The following is a 13,218-nucleotide window of genomic DNA, read 5'->3' as shown; positions in this document are numbered from 1 at the left end:
TTGCCATTTGTTTCAATTGCATAGGAAAATAGCTTTTGTTTAAACAAAAAAGCAGAGTTTGCCATCCAAACATTGAAGTGTCTTGCATGAGACTCCGAGAGTGAAATTGACTAGAAACAGACAAGATACCTCTGTAAAACCAACCAGTTTATCATTCTCCAAGGAAAGAGATGTGCACAGGGTAAATACAGGAAAAATGGTGAAAGGGACATGAGTTTTTCACAATTATTTCTATTTTAATAACCTGTGCTATTGCAAGTACCAGAAATGTATTAACTTTAAAGAAATATTTGTAATACAAGTAAGGATTTTTTGCTTTTATCCTCAACAGGTATAAATTAATGTAGCTCAACTGACTTCAGTGGAGTGCTGCTGAGGCACACCAGCTGGGGATCGGGCCCATATCCTCCTTCTTCCTCCTACCTTGGAGTCTAGGAGTCCTAGTCTAGACCAGGACCCCAGTGTGCTAGGTGCTGACCTGTTAGAGCCCAGAGAAGTCCCTCTTATTTTTCTCTTCTTTCCGCTCCCCACACGTCGGCACCTGATATCACAGACACCATCCTCCTTGATAAAGACGACTTGGCAACATCTTCGTAGCCCAGCAATATTGCTCCTTCATTTGCTGCAGAGTGACACAGGGCTCACTTCCCTCAAGGTGGAGAACAGTTTCCTCAAAGCCAAGGGAGTAAGAGACGAGACATTCCCTCCTAAATAGCAACTACTTCCCTCAGCCCCCCGCACTCCACTACTGAACAACATAAATCTCTGCCAGGTGATTTGTACAATAGCGAAGGTCCAGTCCAAGGATTTGGAGTACAGGGAAGAAACCACACTACCACTAGATGGCAGTGTAAGCCCGCACATCAGAGAGACTATCAGAAGGACATGTGTCTGTATAATAATGCCTGCATCTGTAATTTTCACATCATGCATCTGAAGAAGTGGGTTTTTTACCCACGAAAGCTTATGCCCAAATAAATCTGTTAGTCTTTAAGGTGCCACCGGGTTCCTCGTTGTTTCTATGGATACAGACTAACACGGCTATCCCCTGATACTTGATCAGGACAGGTACATTACCAGAAATGCTTTCATAAGCTAGTGGTAAACTAACAAATATAAAAATAAAGTGATTGCTGGATATTTTATGGTCTGTTCCTACTATACTAAGGATGTGTGAACTTTACACCAGGGAAAGAAATATATAATCTAGCTATACACTCTCTCTCTCTCTCTCTCTCTCTCTCTCTCTCTCCCCACTTTGAGTTTTGAAAATTCCCTGTAGATACATTCTTAAATGAATACAAAATGGAGTGGAAAAGAGAAGAAATTATATATATTTTGCAGTTGCTCTGAACATGCTGTAATTTGTAGTCACATCAGACACCAATTTAAATCTTTGTTGCACTGAACTGATGTCACATCCTACTTTGCCCTTCAGTTAACTCCCACCCTCCAGAAAAAACCTGAATAATGTAAAAAATACATATAAGTGTATTCTGTCCGTTAGAGGAGTGAAACACAGACACCCAAAAGCCAATGCATCATGTGCCTCTCCTGACTGCTGTCTCTCTTCTTTCCAGTTGTCAAGGTTCCCCCATGAGAAGATTTGAATGCTTAAGTCTTCTTTAACCTAGATTGTTCCAGCTCCTGCACCGGCAGCTTAGTCTCCAGTGCATGGCCCACTTTAATTTTAAATGACACAAGCAACTGGTTTTCCATCAATTCCTTTAGGAGGCTATTGCATGATCCCGCAGACTTCACTGTTAGGAAATATTTCTTTAGAGTTGGTCTAAATTTTCCATTGCTCTGTTTAATCCCATTACTCCTAATCATGCCCTTTTGGACCACACTAAATAATCATTCTTCCTCCTTGGCACTTACTCCCTTCACTGTACTCATACTCCTAGAGCATTCACAACAGCCCTTGGATCGCCTGGTTTCTGGCTAGCGATGCCATGGTCATCTCATGATGCTGAGGTTTACTACATGATCTCGCCAAGTGCTAAATGCGCTACTGGAGTCTAGGACAAAACTAAGAGATGGTCTGCAGAGTCATGCAACAACTGGTGCTTTGATGCCGTTTGTGCATTTGGTATGTGTTCTGTGGTCAGTGTTTGCATGGATGTGAATCTCTTTGACAGTGAACTGCTGATCAGCAGAAACATCTCGAACAATGCCATGAACATTTAAATCTCCCAGATGATTATGTACCAGATTCAGTGGCTAATTTAACGCCATGCAGCTCCAAGCTATCCAATAGACTTTCTCTTCCCATCGCTAGACTGCTGTATCACCAATGCGTCTGCTCCTTAGTCTTGGCACGAGGCCCACATTACAACCTACTGGTAATGTTGAAAGCATCCCCAGCTGAGGTATAGAAGGCAGACATGGCTTGTTCAGTCATCGAATGTAAGGGTGTGGAAGGCCCAGCAGTAACCAGCTTGTGCTCCACTACCCATGACCAGCTGTAGACATAGACCACAGGAAGTCCCGCCTCAAGGGGTATGACAGACAGCAGCCTCATGGCTCCTGATTGGATCCCCATCCTGTATAAATCTAAGGGGCATTCCAGGAAGCGTCCAGGCAACTGTGTGGATCTCCTACAGCTGCCATGACCATTCCTGCATTCTGCTCTTGAACTCCTGGCTTGATTTGGACCTGAAACCTGACTCAGACTCTGATCCTTGGTATCTACCCCAGCCTGGAACTTGACTACAAACGTCTCTGCTATTCTCAGCCTCAGATTTGGCCCTACTCTAACTCTTGGTCCTGACTGCCCTTGTCAGGTTCTTGATAGTTTGCCCATGCCACCCTACCCCGTGATGAAGGCCTACCCTAGGAGAGCATGGAGGAAGCTGGCCACTCCCTGCCCGGCATGCCACAGAAGATACTGGAGATGCCTGAATGGTTGACCACCCACAGGAGTCACTGGCACCATTGTAGCTGTGCTTGTTGTGTGGGGCTGAGGTCCTCGCCCATTATCACTGGCCCAGAGTCTAGGGGTCTCCTACTAATGGTCCCAGATCCGGTTCAAGGGGTGAGGGTGCGATGAATAAAGCCTCTCTGTCCTTCCAGGCTTTCAACAAGTTCACGTGGTACATGCGTACTTCTTTCTGTCACCCTGGTAGCCTGATTGGGTAATCTGCTGGGCCTACCCGGGCAAGACACTTCAAAGGGACCTTGCCACTTGGCTAATACCTTTGATTCAGTAGAGGGCAATAATAGCAGAACCCAGTCTCCAGGCTCAAAATGGCGTACCTTAGTCCCTTTGTTATATTGTTGCTCCTGGGTTTGCTGAGCTCGCAACAAGTTCTCTCGAGCAAAGGCACCTAAGGCCTGCAGGTTCTCCCAGAGCCATAACACGTAGTGGGTGGTTCCCAGGATCTGCATTTCTTGTGCCTCCCACTCCTCTTTCAGGAGGTCCAAGGTGCCCCGAGGTTGCCTCCCATAGAGGAGTTCAAAGGGAGAGAACCCAGTCGACGCTTGTGGGACCTCGCGTGTAGCGAACAGTAGAGCAGGCAATAAGGCATCCCAACGTTGGGGGTCGTCTTCTACAGACTTGTGGAGCATTGACTTCAGGGCTCCATTAAAGCGTTCGACTAACCCATCGGTTTGTGGGTGGTACACTGAAGTCCTAAGGGTCCGAATGTTCATGAGGTGACACAATTGTGCTATCAGTTTGGAGGACACATTGGTGCCCTAATCAGTTAGGATCTCCTTGGGTATCCCAACCCAAGCGAAAATCTTCACTAGCTCCGTCGCGATGTTAGGGGCCATAGCTGTGCGTAAGGGAATGGCCTTGGGATAGTGTGCCACATAATCAACCAGTATGAGGATGAACCGGTTCCCTGTCTGACTCTTTTCTAGTGTCCCACCAGATCCATGCCAATTCATTCAAACGGTACGCCAACCACAGGGAGAGGTACAAGGCAGGCTCTAGATACTCCTTTCGGTCCTGCCCGCTGGCATTCAGGGCGGGAAGCACAATAATCCCTCACCGCCTGGTGTTTGCCAGGCCAGAAAAACTGGTGAGCTATCCTCTGGAGGGTCTTCTCTCTACCCAGGTGTCCCACCCAAGGTACTGCATGAGCCAACTGCAGAAGGCTCCAGTGCAGTCTCCGGGGCACCAAGAGCTGTCAGATGACTTCCCATGTTTGGGGTTCCTGCACCACTTGGTAGAGGCGGTCCCCTTGAATCTCAAACCATGGTCCTTGTGTGTGTGTGGGGGGGTGTATCGTCTCCCTCTTGATCTGGGGTCGCTGCCTGCTCCCAGGCTCGACTTAAAGATGGGTCTTCCCACTGTTCCTGTATGAAGTCCCCATCTCGCTCCAATTCCCACTGGACATCTTCGACAAGGTACTCTGTACCTGGGGGTGGGGACATCTCGGCGGGTGGCTCAGGGGTTTGAGACGGTTTTTCTTCTGGGTTGGGTTCCCTGGTGTGGTTGAAGAGTTCCCCCTTGTTGATCCTGTGTCTCCTCCTCCCGGAGGTTGTCAACCATGGTCTCACAAGATTTTCCAAAATTCCAGCCAGTCTCGTTCCAACACCACGGGGTAGGTCAAACCTGGGAGCCACGCTGACTTGGAGGGTTTCTTCCCGGCCGTAGATCTCAAGTGTTACCCATGTGGTGGGGTAAGGCTGTATATGCCCATGGATACACTGAAGGTGTATACTTGTCCCGGAGAGTTCAAAGTTGGGAACGAGTCCCTCCCGAATAATTGTCAGACTACATCCCGAGTTTACTAAGGCTGTTGTGGGGATTCCCTTCCACCCGAACTGGTACTATGAGTTTTTCTGGACCCTTTCTCCTGGCCCGAGGGCTGGCTATGCAGCCCTGCCCATAACTACAGTCCATGTAGGGGCAGTCTTGCCAAAAGTGTCCCTCTAGGCACACTCCCAGCAACGGTCATGGGTTCTCCCAGTCCCACGGTCCACCTTCAGTGGACTCTGTCCCTCCTGAGGGTCTCCTTCCCTGTTGGTCCGGATCCAGCTGATCGGGTGCCAGCATTCGAGGGTCAGGGGCTTAGCTGGTGGTCGGGGGAGGAGTCATGATTCCCCTGGGTCTATTTTGCGAAAACTCCCTCCAGCCAATCAGTCTCTCCTTCTCCTCGCTGGATACTGACCATTAGGCCTCACTGCCCTGTGCCTATGTCACTAGGAGGGTGGTGAAGCACTGGAATGGGTTACCTAGGGAGGTGGTGGAATCTCCATCTTTAGAGGTTTTTAAGGGTTGACAAAGCCCTGGCTGGGATGATTTTGTTGGGGTTGGTCCTGCTTTGAGCAGGGGTTGGACTAGATGACCTCCTGAGGTCTCTTCCAACCCTGATATTCTATGATTCTATTATTCTATCTTGCCAGTCAAGAGCCTTCCCTCACTGAATCCACATCTCCTTGCTAAAACCCTACATCAACAACCCCTTCGCTCACCAAGCCCAGCCACTGCCCTCTCTGGTGCAGTTGCAAGGATATGATGAATACAAGGTCCACAAGTTACTGGACTCAAAAATCAAACACAGCTCGCTCTGGTACCTTGTAGTCTGGGAGAGCTATAGCCCAGAAGAGCAATCCCGGGACCCATTGTCCCTAGTCCACCCCCCTGGCCTCATGGTAGCTTTCCACACAGCCCTTCCAGACAAACCCAGGTTGGCAGAGAGCGCACCTAGATGGGGCATAATTTAAAGGTCCAGAGGGTCTTGAAGCCAGGCCTGCAGAGCTGCCAGGCAGTGAACACTTCCGTGCTGCCATCCCGCAGCAGCTATAAGTAGCCTAATGGCTGCTGATTGGCTCCCCACCACATATGAACCAAAGGGGCGTTCCAGGAAGTGTCCAGGCAATAGTGTTGATCTCCTGTAGCTGCCACAACTAGTCCTGCTTTCTGCTCTTGAACTCCTGGCTTTGGCTTGATTTGGACCTCACTTCCTGACCTGGACCCTGAAACCTGACTCGGACTGTGATCCTTGGTATTGACCCGGCCTGGAGCTTGACTGTGCACTTCTCCACTACTCTTGGCCTCAAGTTTGACCCCGCTCTGACCCTTGGTCCTGACTGCCCTTTCCAGGATCCTGACAGGGTGCTAACATTGAAAGAGTATAGTAATGATATAGCTGGGCTCCTTTGGGACAATGTAGACCTCAAAGCCCCAGATGAAGCATGTCAGAGCTAGAGACGAAGCATTCTGTGTGGAGGGAAGAAACAATCTCCCAGAGGAGATGTGGCTAATCCAGAGTCCGACCATTTCTAGGCAATGTTGCTAAGCCTTCCTCTGTGAGAAAGCCGGTCTGCTGTAAGTCACTCACAATGTATACACCCCTTTTCTTCCCAACCCCCTCCCAATGCCTACCCCAAGCAGCGTTCTGACCCCTGTAGGGGAGAAGTGCCAGAGACTCCATGAAGTCCACTGGGGACTTTGCTATTGCTTTTACATGGAAGGTGCTCAGCTACTGCAATGATGGGAGGCAGTATAAAATCCTAAGATAGATGCATGGGTGATACACTATCTAACGAAGTGAGTATTCACCCACGAAAGCTTATGCTCCAACACGTCTGTTAGTCTATAAGGTGCCACAGGACTCTTTGTCGCTTTTTACAGATTCAGACTAACACGGCTCCCCCTCGGATAGTGTATCATCATTCATCAGCCAGATGATGAGCTTTGTTCCTATACTTGGCGTTGTAAAATTAATGATGAAGCTAACATTAATGGTATCCCAAAGATCTCAATATCTATTTAGCAAGGTATGATGATGATTCCCACCACCTTTCTGTTTAAAAAGCGGGTGGGAACCAGATACCTCCATGTTCTCCTGATCTGCTCTTTTTCCTAAATAGCTGTACTATTGAGTACATTCCTAAAGACAGTACAAAAGCAATGGCTAGACTCTACTGAGATCACAGCACTGGGATCACTTACTATATACTATCTTAAGCCAATGATGACTGGGTCTGATTCATCACCTGTGCAATGCCTGAAATGGAATCACGCCAAGAGTGCTGTAGTTCAAGCATAAGTTATGTACAAAATAAACCACATAGCTCACTGAGTAGCACAGAAAAATTATTTCATCTTGAATACAGTGCAAACCCATCCAGGCTAAACATGGACTAATTTGCTATCACCTATTTTTAAACATTAGCCTAGAGACTAATAGTAGAGAGAGAGTCAACATGATCTAGTGGACTGAGCACTGGCCCAGGTGCCAGCAGCTTCTGCATTCCACCCCTGCCCTCATGGGCTCAGTGTGTGATCATGAGCAAGTCACTTCAGAGTAACGTGCCTCAGTTTCTCAATTTCTAAACTTGGACTATAATAATGTCTAATGCTTTGAGGCTAAAAAACCTCGCTGTGACACATCCTTGCTAAGTCAATGAAATGATAGATTTACATTTGATTTGCTTTGAGTAATTTACAGTATGTCTTATTTGCTAGATAATTTGCCCTCTTCTTTGGCTCCTGGAGAGCAACTCTGTACTGTGTCCGTATCTCTCTAGGGAAGACAGACCCATCAAGCTACCTCTCCTTGCCATCCAAGCTGCCACTGATGCTGGCAAGAATGACCTTGGTCAAATTCTGCTTTCAGGGTTGATTTAACTTGTATCAGTGGGTTTGCACAAGAGCTGAGGATGACCCCTCTTTTGTGATCGGCGCAATCAGAGACCTGGCAGCAGAACAGCTGAGATCACCCAGGAACCAAAATAAATCAGAAACTCACAGCGCTTGCCGGCGGCTGAGTCACAGGCTGTATCTGGCACTTTAGCGACGGGCGTCTTACTTTTCCTGGAGAGCTTCACTTCCTGTATGGGAATGAGACCAGTCTGAGCTGCTAGCTGAACAGTTACATGTCCATAAACAGACTTTAGGAACCTTGCTAGGCACTGGCATGTATGGAAAGCAATTAGACCATAGGGTATATTGTCCCATCGCGGTTCTGATAGACCCGCTGCATATTACACTTTGGCATGCGATCATCAAGCCCACATTGTTTTATAATCAGGAGAGTGCACCAGCCCCAGAGAGCTGACAGTGTTTTGATTCCAGGCACTTCTAACCAATACTAAGGATTCCTCTCCATATTACCGACATTGTCACAGCTTCACCTAAGCATGCTCCAGAGCCACTTAACCCCCAGGGTAACTCAGGTCACCAAATCAATACCCGGTTTACTCTTAATTTTGGCCTCAGTTATGTCCCCCTTAATAAATTACTCCAGGAGTAGTCCCATTGGTTTCAACAGCATTTAGTGAGTAAAATACTACTCCATGCAAGTAAAGAGATCAAAATCTGGCCCTTGGCGATTGTATCCCTTATTTTTTAGCCATTTCCAGAAAGCTTTATTTGCCTATCAACCCGAAGTCCTGGGCAATGTTTTGCCAGCTTTTTTAAGGTCACCTCATTGTCTCATCTTTCTGACAGAGGTAAGCCCGTCCCTTTCTTTAACCTGGCCCTACGGCATGTAGATTTCTCATGCCTGGAATTATCTTTGTTGTCCTTTGTTGCCTCCTCAGTCAGGGAATCCTCTCCCCCCTGTGGAATCACGCTCAGTAATGCTCTACACTACAGCGGCGCTACATTCTGTTCCACATGGGGGTCTCAAAAGGGCCTTATCCAGCAGTACTATGGCGAGTCGTCTACCTTGATGCTAATGACTAGCAATAGTATCTTGTTTGACTCTCTTTATAGGGCTTACGGGTTTGTGCTTCACCCCCACCCCCTCCGCCAAAGTGTCAAGGCTCATTAACTCCCTTCTTCCAAGACTTTTTGATTTATAGTCAATTCCTTCACTGTCTCTGCTGCCAAGCGGTGTAGAAAACTGGGCAAGCAGCTCCCCTGTCTTTGTTGGTTGGTCTCAGAAAGAGTATGCACAACGAGATCCAGTACGGCCTCAGTTCTATGACTGTCATGAAGGTACTCTGAGTGCGTTTGTGTGACTGTGTTTTCTGGGTCACCCAAGGATTTTCAGGGTACTTAGTAGATGTTGGGGCACATGCCCCTTGTTGCTGGTAACAGCCCGTTTGAAATCACTGAGGCCCGGATGGCCTAGGCTGAGCTGTGTTTCCGGGTCAGAAGGACGTGGGTTTAGATTAGGAGGGCTGTGGAGGAGGGGACTTCGTCCCACAGTGGATTTGTACCCGCTGCAGAATAGGGTTCAAATCTAGTTTAAACTACAAGTGGAAGTGCGTTTGTTCTCACCAGTGGATATTTCCTGGCTCTCCTCAGTGTTATTCACTGGTCACATGAATTAATGCTAAAAAGCTAATAAATTTCCCCTTACAAACACCACCAATTACTAATGAAGGGCCAGATTCTGCCACTATTATTCCCAGGAAGTAGTACCATACTCCAGAAGTAGTTCCATTGAACCCAGCGGGGCGGCTCATGGAGCACGTAAGTACAGGTGGCAAAAACTGGTCCACAGGAAACATGGTATGTGCTTGGGAAGCTGGTAGTGTGCTTGTTTCACTAGCAATACGTGTTGCAGCAAGCACTGTGAGTTATAAGAAACATGGTGTTAGTGATGCAGAGAAGCCAGCGTTGCGTGCATTAGGCTCTGCTGTTTGTCTCCTAGCCACACCCGGGAGCAACCCCCAGCCCTACTTTTCTGAGCATCTAGTGTCACACCAATATCTGTCCTTCCTGAAACCTGATCTCCTTTCCTCAGTTCCGCTCACCATTCTACAGTAGTGCTTCCCTATCCCACTGACAACAATTGGCATTTCACCACTATGTTCAAAGGCAGCAGGGTTCGGCCCTGAAGGCCAAAGGGAAATACATTTCTTGGGAGGTTTGGAAGAAGAGAGTTCACTAACCTTTCTGGCTGATTCCTTCCCTGTGGAGGTTGCAGCACTCCATTGTTGCCTCCTGCTATTGCTCTGGGATGAAGAGGACAATTCAGTCCAGAGTTTAGCCCCCTGGGTCAGAGGCTGGGTGGTTGTCACTATGCTGGACTCCGTTTCACTCTTCCTAAAACTGCCACTGAAAGATGCTGTCTGCAGTGTAGCAAAAGGGAAAGCCGTAAGCCGTGAAGTGGGAGCAGCTTTACCGGTGTCGAAGCTGGTCTGAAGTCTCCTGGAATTCATTGCAGTGCTACTGGTTTGAGGGAAGATGAGGTTCTCCATGGATTTGTTCCTTAACCCATCGTTGATGTGGCCTTGAGGTAAGGAAGGTTTTCCCCCTGAAGCCTGTTGTAGAACATTTCTCACCATGATCTAAAAAATACATCAAAATAGACTCCCACATAGCTCTGTCCATAGGGAGTGCACTGTGATCGTAATACTCTACTCCTAGTCCTGATCCCCATCACCCACTCTCAGCTTCATGTCTTCTGTCATGTTACTAGGCTTGGAACAGTCTTCCATCAATCACTCTCCTCCTGTCCTTCTGACCGCTCCTCCCTAGAAACCACTCCTTCCATAAACCCTAGCGACCCTGATCTGCACATGGCTCACCTTTTCCTGAACTGTGGTCCTATGTTTTGTCTTGTCTATGCTAGAGTATATTTTTTTGTGGGAGGGACTGTCTTATTCTGCATTCTGTAAAGTGCTGTGTTTGGACCACATCCTATTCCCTCTTCCACTGGTGTAAATCAGGAATGGCAGCATTGAAGTCAATCAAATTACAAAGCAATAAGGCTGATGTGAGAAGAGAATCAGAGTCTATATCTCCAGTACTGTTTAAATGCTTGATAATAACAATAAATAATTTGTTTCAGAAATGTTTGTTTAATATTGAGTTCAAATACACTTTGCTTGCATCCTAATGCAGAAAGACCAGTGCATTGTGCTGACTGATGGAAGGGGGGAAGGGAAGATCTGCGTTCTTGTTCCTTTTTAAGTTACTAAAAAATAAAAATACACATGGGTATAGCCCAGGTTGCAAGATCAGCAACTAACCTCTTCAGACATGGGTTCAAATCTTGAATTTAGTCATGTGAAAATAGGGTAGTTAAATCTTTCTCTCTCTTCAACGGGAGTTGAATGGTTTCCCTGGTGTGGGTTTATTATTTGTATTCCTGGCTCCTAGAGGCCCCAGTCATGGATCAGGGCCCCACTGCACTAGGTGCTGTACAAACACAGAACAAAGGAGCTTACAATCGAAGTAGAAGATGAGACAATAGGTAGATACAGGCAGATGGGGGAGTACAAGTCAACAATGAGACCATACTCATCACAGCATGATAAACAGCAGTCACCGCATACCAGCTGCCTAGCCAGTGGGAAATTCTGCTAATAGTTTGAGGATTCTGCAAGGTCCTAAAGCCTGTTATATATTCAATCAAAACCAACTGAATTTTATAAAAGGAAACTTGGAAAATGTTATAGAATACTAGGGGCTGGTCTACACTAGAAAATTAGGTTGACTTAACTACATCACTCAAGACTGAAAAATTCCACTACTTGTGTGATATAATTAAGCCAATCTAAGCACAGGTGTAGACACCACCAGATCAACAGAAGACTTCTTCCATCCACCTACCTATTGCTTTTTGGAGAGGAGGGTTTACTACAGCGACGCTATAGTAAGCATCTACACTAGAAACACTACAGTGCAGCAGTTGTGCCGCTGTAGCATTTTAGGTGTAGACATACCCAATGTGTCCTTTCCTGGGTCTGATTCTCTGGGCATTGGGCATACCAATGATGTGACCAAGTCTTGAGCTGAATTGAACCCTCATGAGAAGGGCACTAGCCAGCTCCTATGAATTGCCTGATTTTCATTCATTAGGACAATAGAGTGTGTCAGCCTGTACTCTCTTCTATCCCTCGTATAATAACCAGTTTGCCTGTAGCTCACCTTGCAGTTGTCTTGCTTTGATGTGGCACTTTCACAATCCAGTATGTTCTGATACCTACACAAAAGACAGAATGTGGCACTTTATTTCCTTTCTATACAGTTCATTTAATACATGCATTTTTTTCCTGTACAGGAAATGCCCAGTTTTTCAAAGGTCTTGGTGGGGCAGAGGGGCTCTGAAACCTTTGAAACTCAGGTTTCATGAAAAACTAATTCTGGCTTTGATATGAATTTTGGATAAAGGGATGGGTCTGAATTTGGGATTGCCACCCAGTGACCTCCTGGTGCCAAAGGGCAGAGGGGTGCATAGGGTTACAGGGATCCCATGGGTCTGGTATAGTTCCTCAAAGGGTAGCATGTAAAGTCTCTACTGAAAGCTTGTGTCACACTGGTCATCACAATCACTGTGAAATGTATGTGCAGATAATTCGTAAGAAGTCATGTATCTATATGTTCTTAAGGTCTGAGTTGGGGCTGGGCACCAAAAGGTGATAAACCAGTTCCTTACAGTTGGGAGATGCTTATCTACGTGTCTGGCTATATGTAAACTGAGTACTATATACTTCACAATGAACACCTATTTAAAGGCTGAGCAAATGCTAATCATGAAATTGTGAAGTCTCAAGGGGAGATTCTCTCTAGTAAAAAACAAGCAGCAAGGGGTACCCTGTTTACAAGTGAAGACAATGGATTTCTGGAACTATATCTGAGGGTGTAGAGGTACACCCAGGTATCCTTCATGTAGGGGACAAGCTGCCAGCCAGCTTATTTTATGAATGGAGGTTCACAGCTGGTCTGGCAGTTTAACCCTGTGTGAAAAGCTTTGGGTGAGTTACCTTTAGTGAGACAGGAGGATGTCTTAAGTTTAGGCTCTAGAAAGCGGGGTATGCTTTTATTTTACATGTAAGCCCCTGTTTCCAAATCTTTTGCATGCTACTTCTAGAATCTTTAGACTTTGTTAAACAAAGCTGCTCACCTGGCCACTAATGCTGAGACAGAGTTTCTTCTTAGAGCCACTGCTCGGTGGGCTGAACTGCTCCCTGGAGAGCCAAAGGCAGTGTGAAAGGACTGAGGCTGCCTCGGCTTATCAACCCTTTCCATGCTCTCCTCCGTACCTGCTCCAACTCTCTACCTGCTGGCAGCAGAGAAAAGAAGCAAAATCAATGCACCGTGAGTCTGGGGAAAGCCTTTGAAAATCTCTCCATTCCATTTATACCGTGCAGCAGTGTATATTATAGGGGCTAAGCGCTACCTTCCATGACACTTCTGCAAACTCCTTACATCAGTTGGACTGAATGGGGGCAGCGGAAGGTTGAACATGGGGCTCTATAGATACTCTGGCATTCAATGGGGCATGTGACATCTAATTAAAATATAATCATGCAAACCATTGTTGCTACCACTGTTATATAATTGCAACGAATCTTATA

At 46.7% G+C, this 13,218-nt stretch overlaps 1 protein-coding gene across 1 annotated transcript in view; it reads right to left on the bottom strand.

Annotated features, from left to right (window-relative positions):
- The window catches only part of XIRP1 (xin actin binding repeat containing 1), a 46,151-nt gene extending 33,262 nt beyond the window's left edge, over positions 1 to 12,889 (bottom strand). The window contains exons 1-4 of the mRNA XM_065399745.1: positions 12,765 to 12,889; positions 11,789 to 11,843; positions 9,805 to 10,203; positions 7,710 to 7,791 (exon numbers count right to left, since the gene is read on the bottom strand). Coding sequence (XP_065255817.1) covers positions 7,710 to 7,791; positions 9,805 to 10,203; positions 11,789 to 11,843; positions 12,765 to 12,889 — 661 coding nt within the window. The remainder of the gene's footprint in view (positions 1 to 7,709; positions 7,792 to 9,804; positions 10,204 to 11,788; positions 11,844 to 12,764) is intronic.
- Between the last annotated feature and the right edge of the window lie 329 nt (positions 12,890 to 13,218).

Source organism: Emys orbicularis, chromosome 2 (assembly GCF_028017835.1).
Source record: "Emys orbicularis isolate rEmyOrb1 chromosome 2, rEmyOrb1.hap1, whole genome shotgun sequence".
In the NCBI taxonomy this organism is placed as follows: domain Eukaryota; kingdom Metazoa; phylum Chordata; order Testudines; family Emydidae; genus Emys; species Emys orbicularis.
This window is presented reverse-complemented; position numbering and strand designations above follow the sequence as displayed.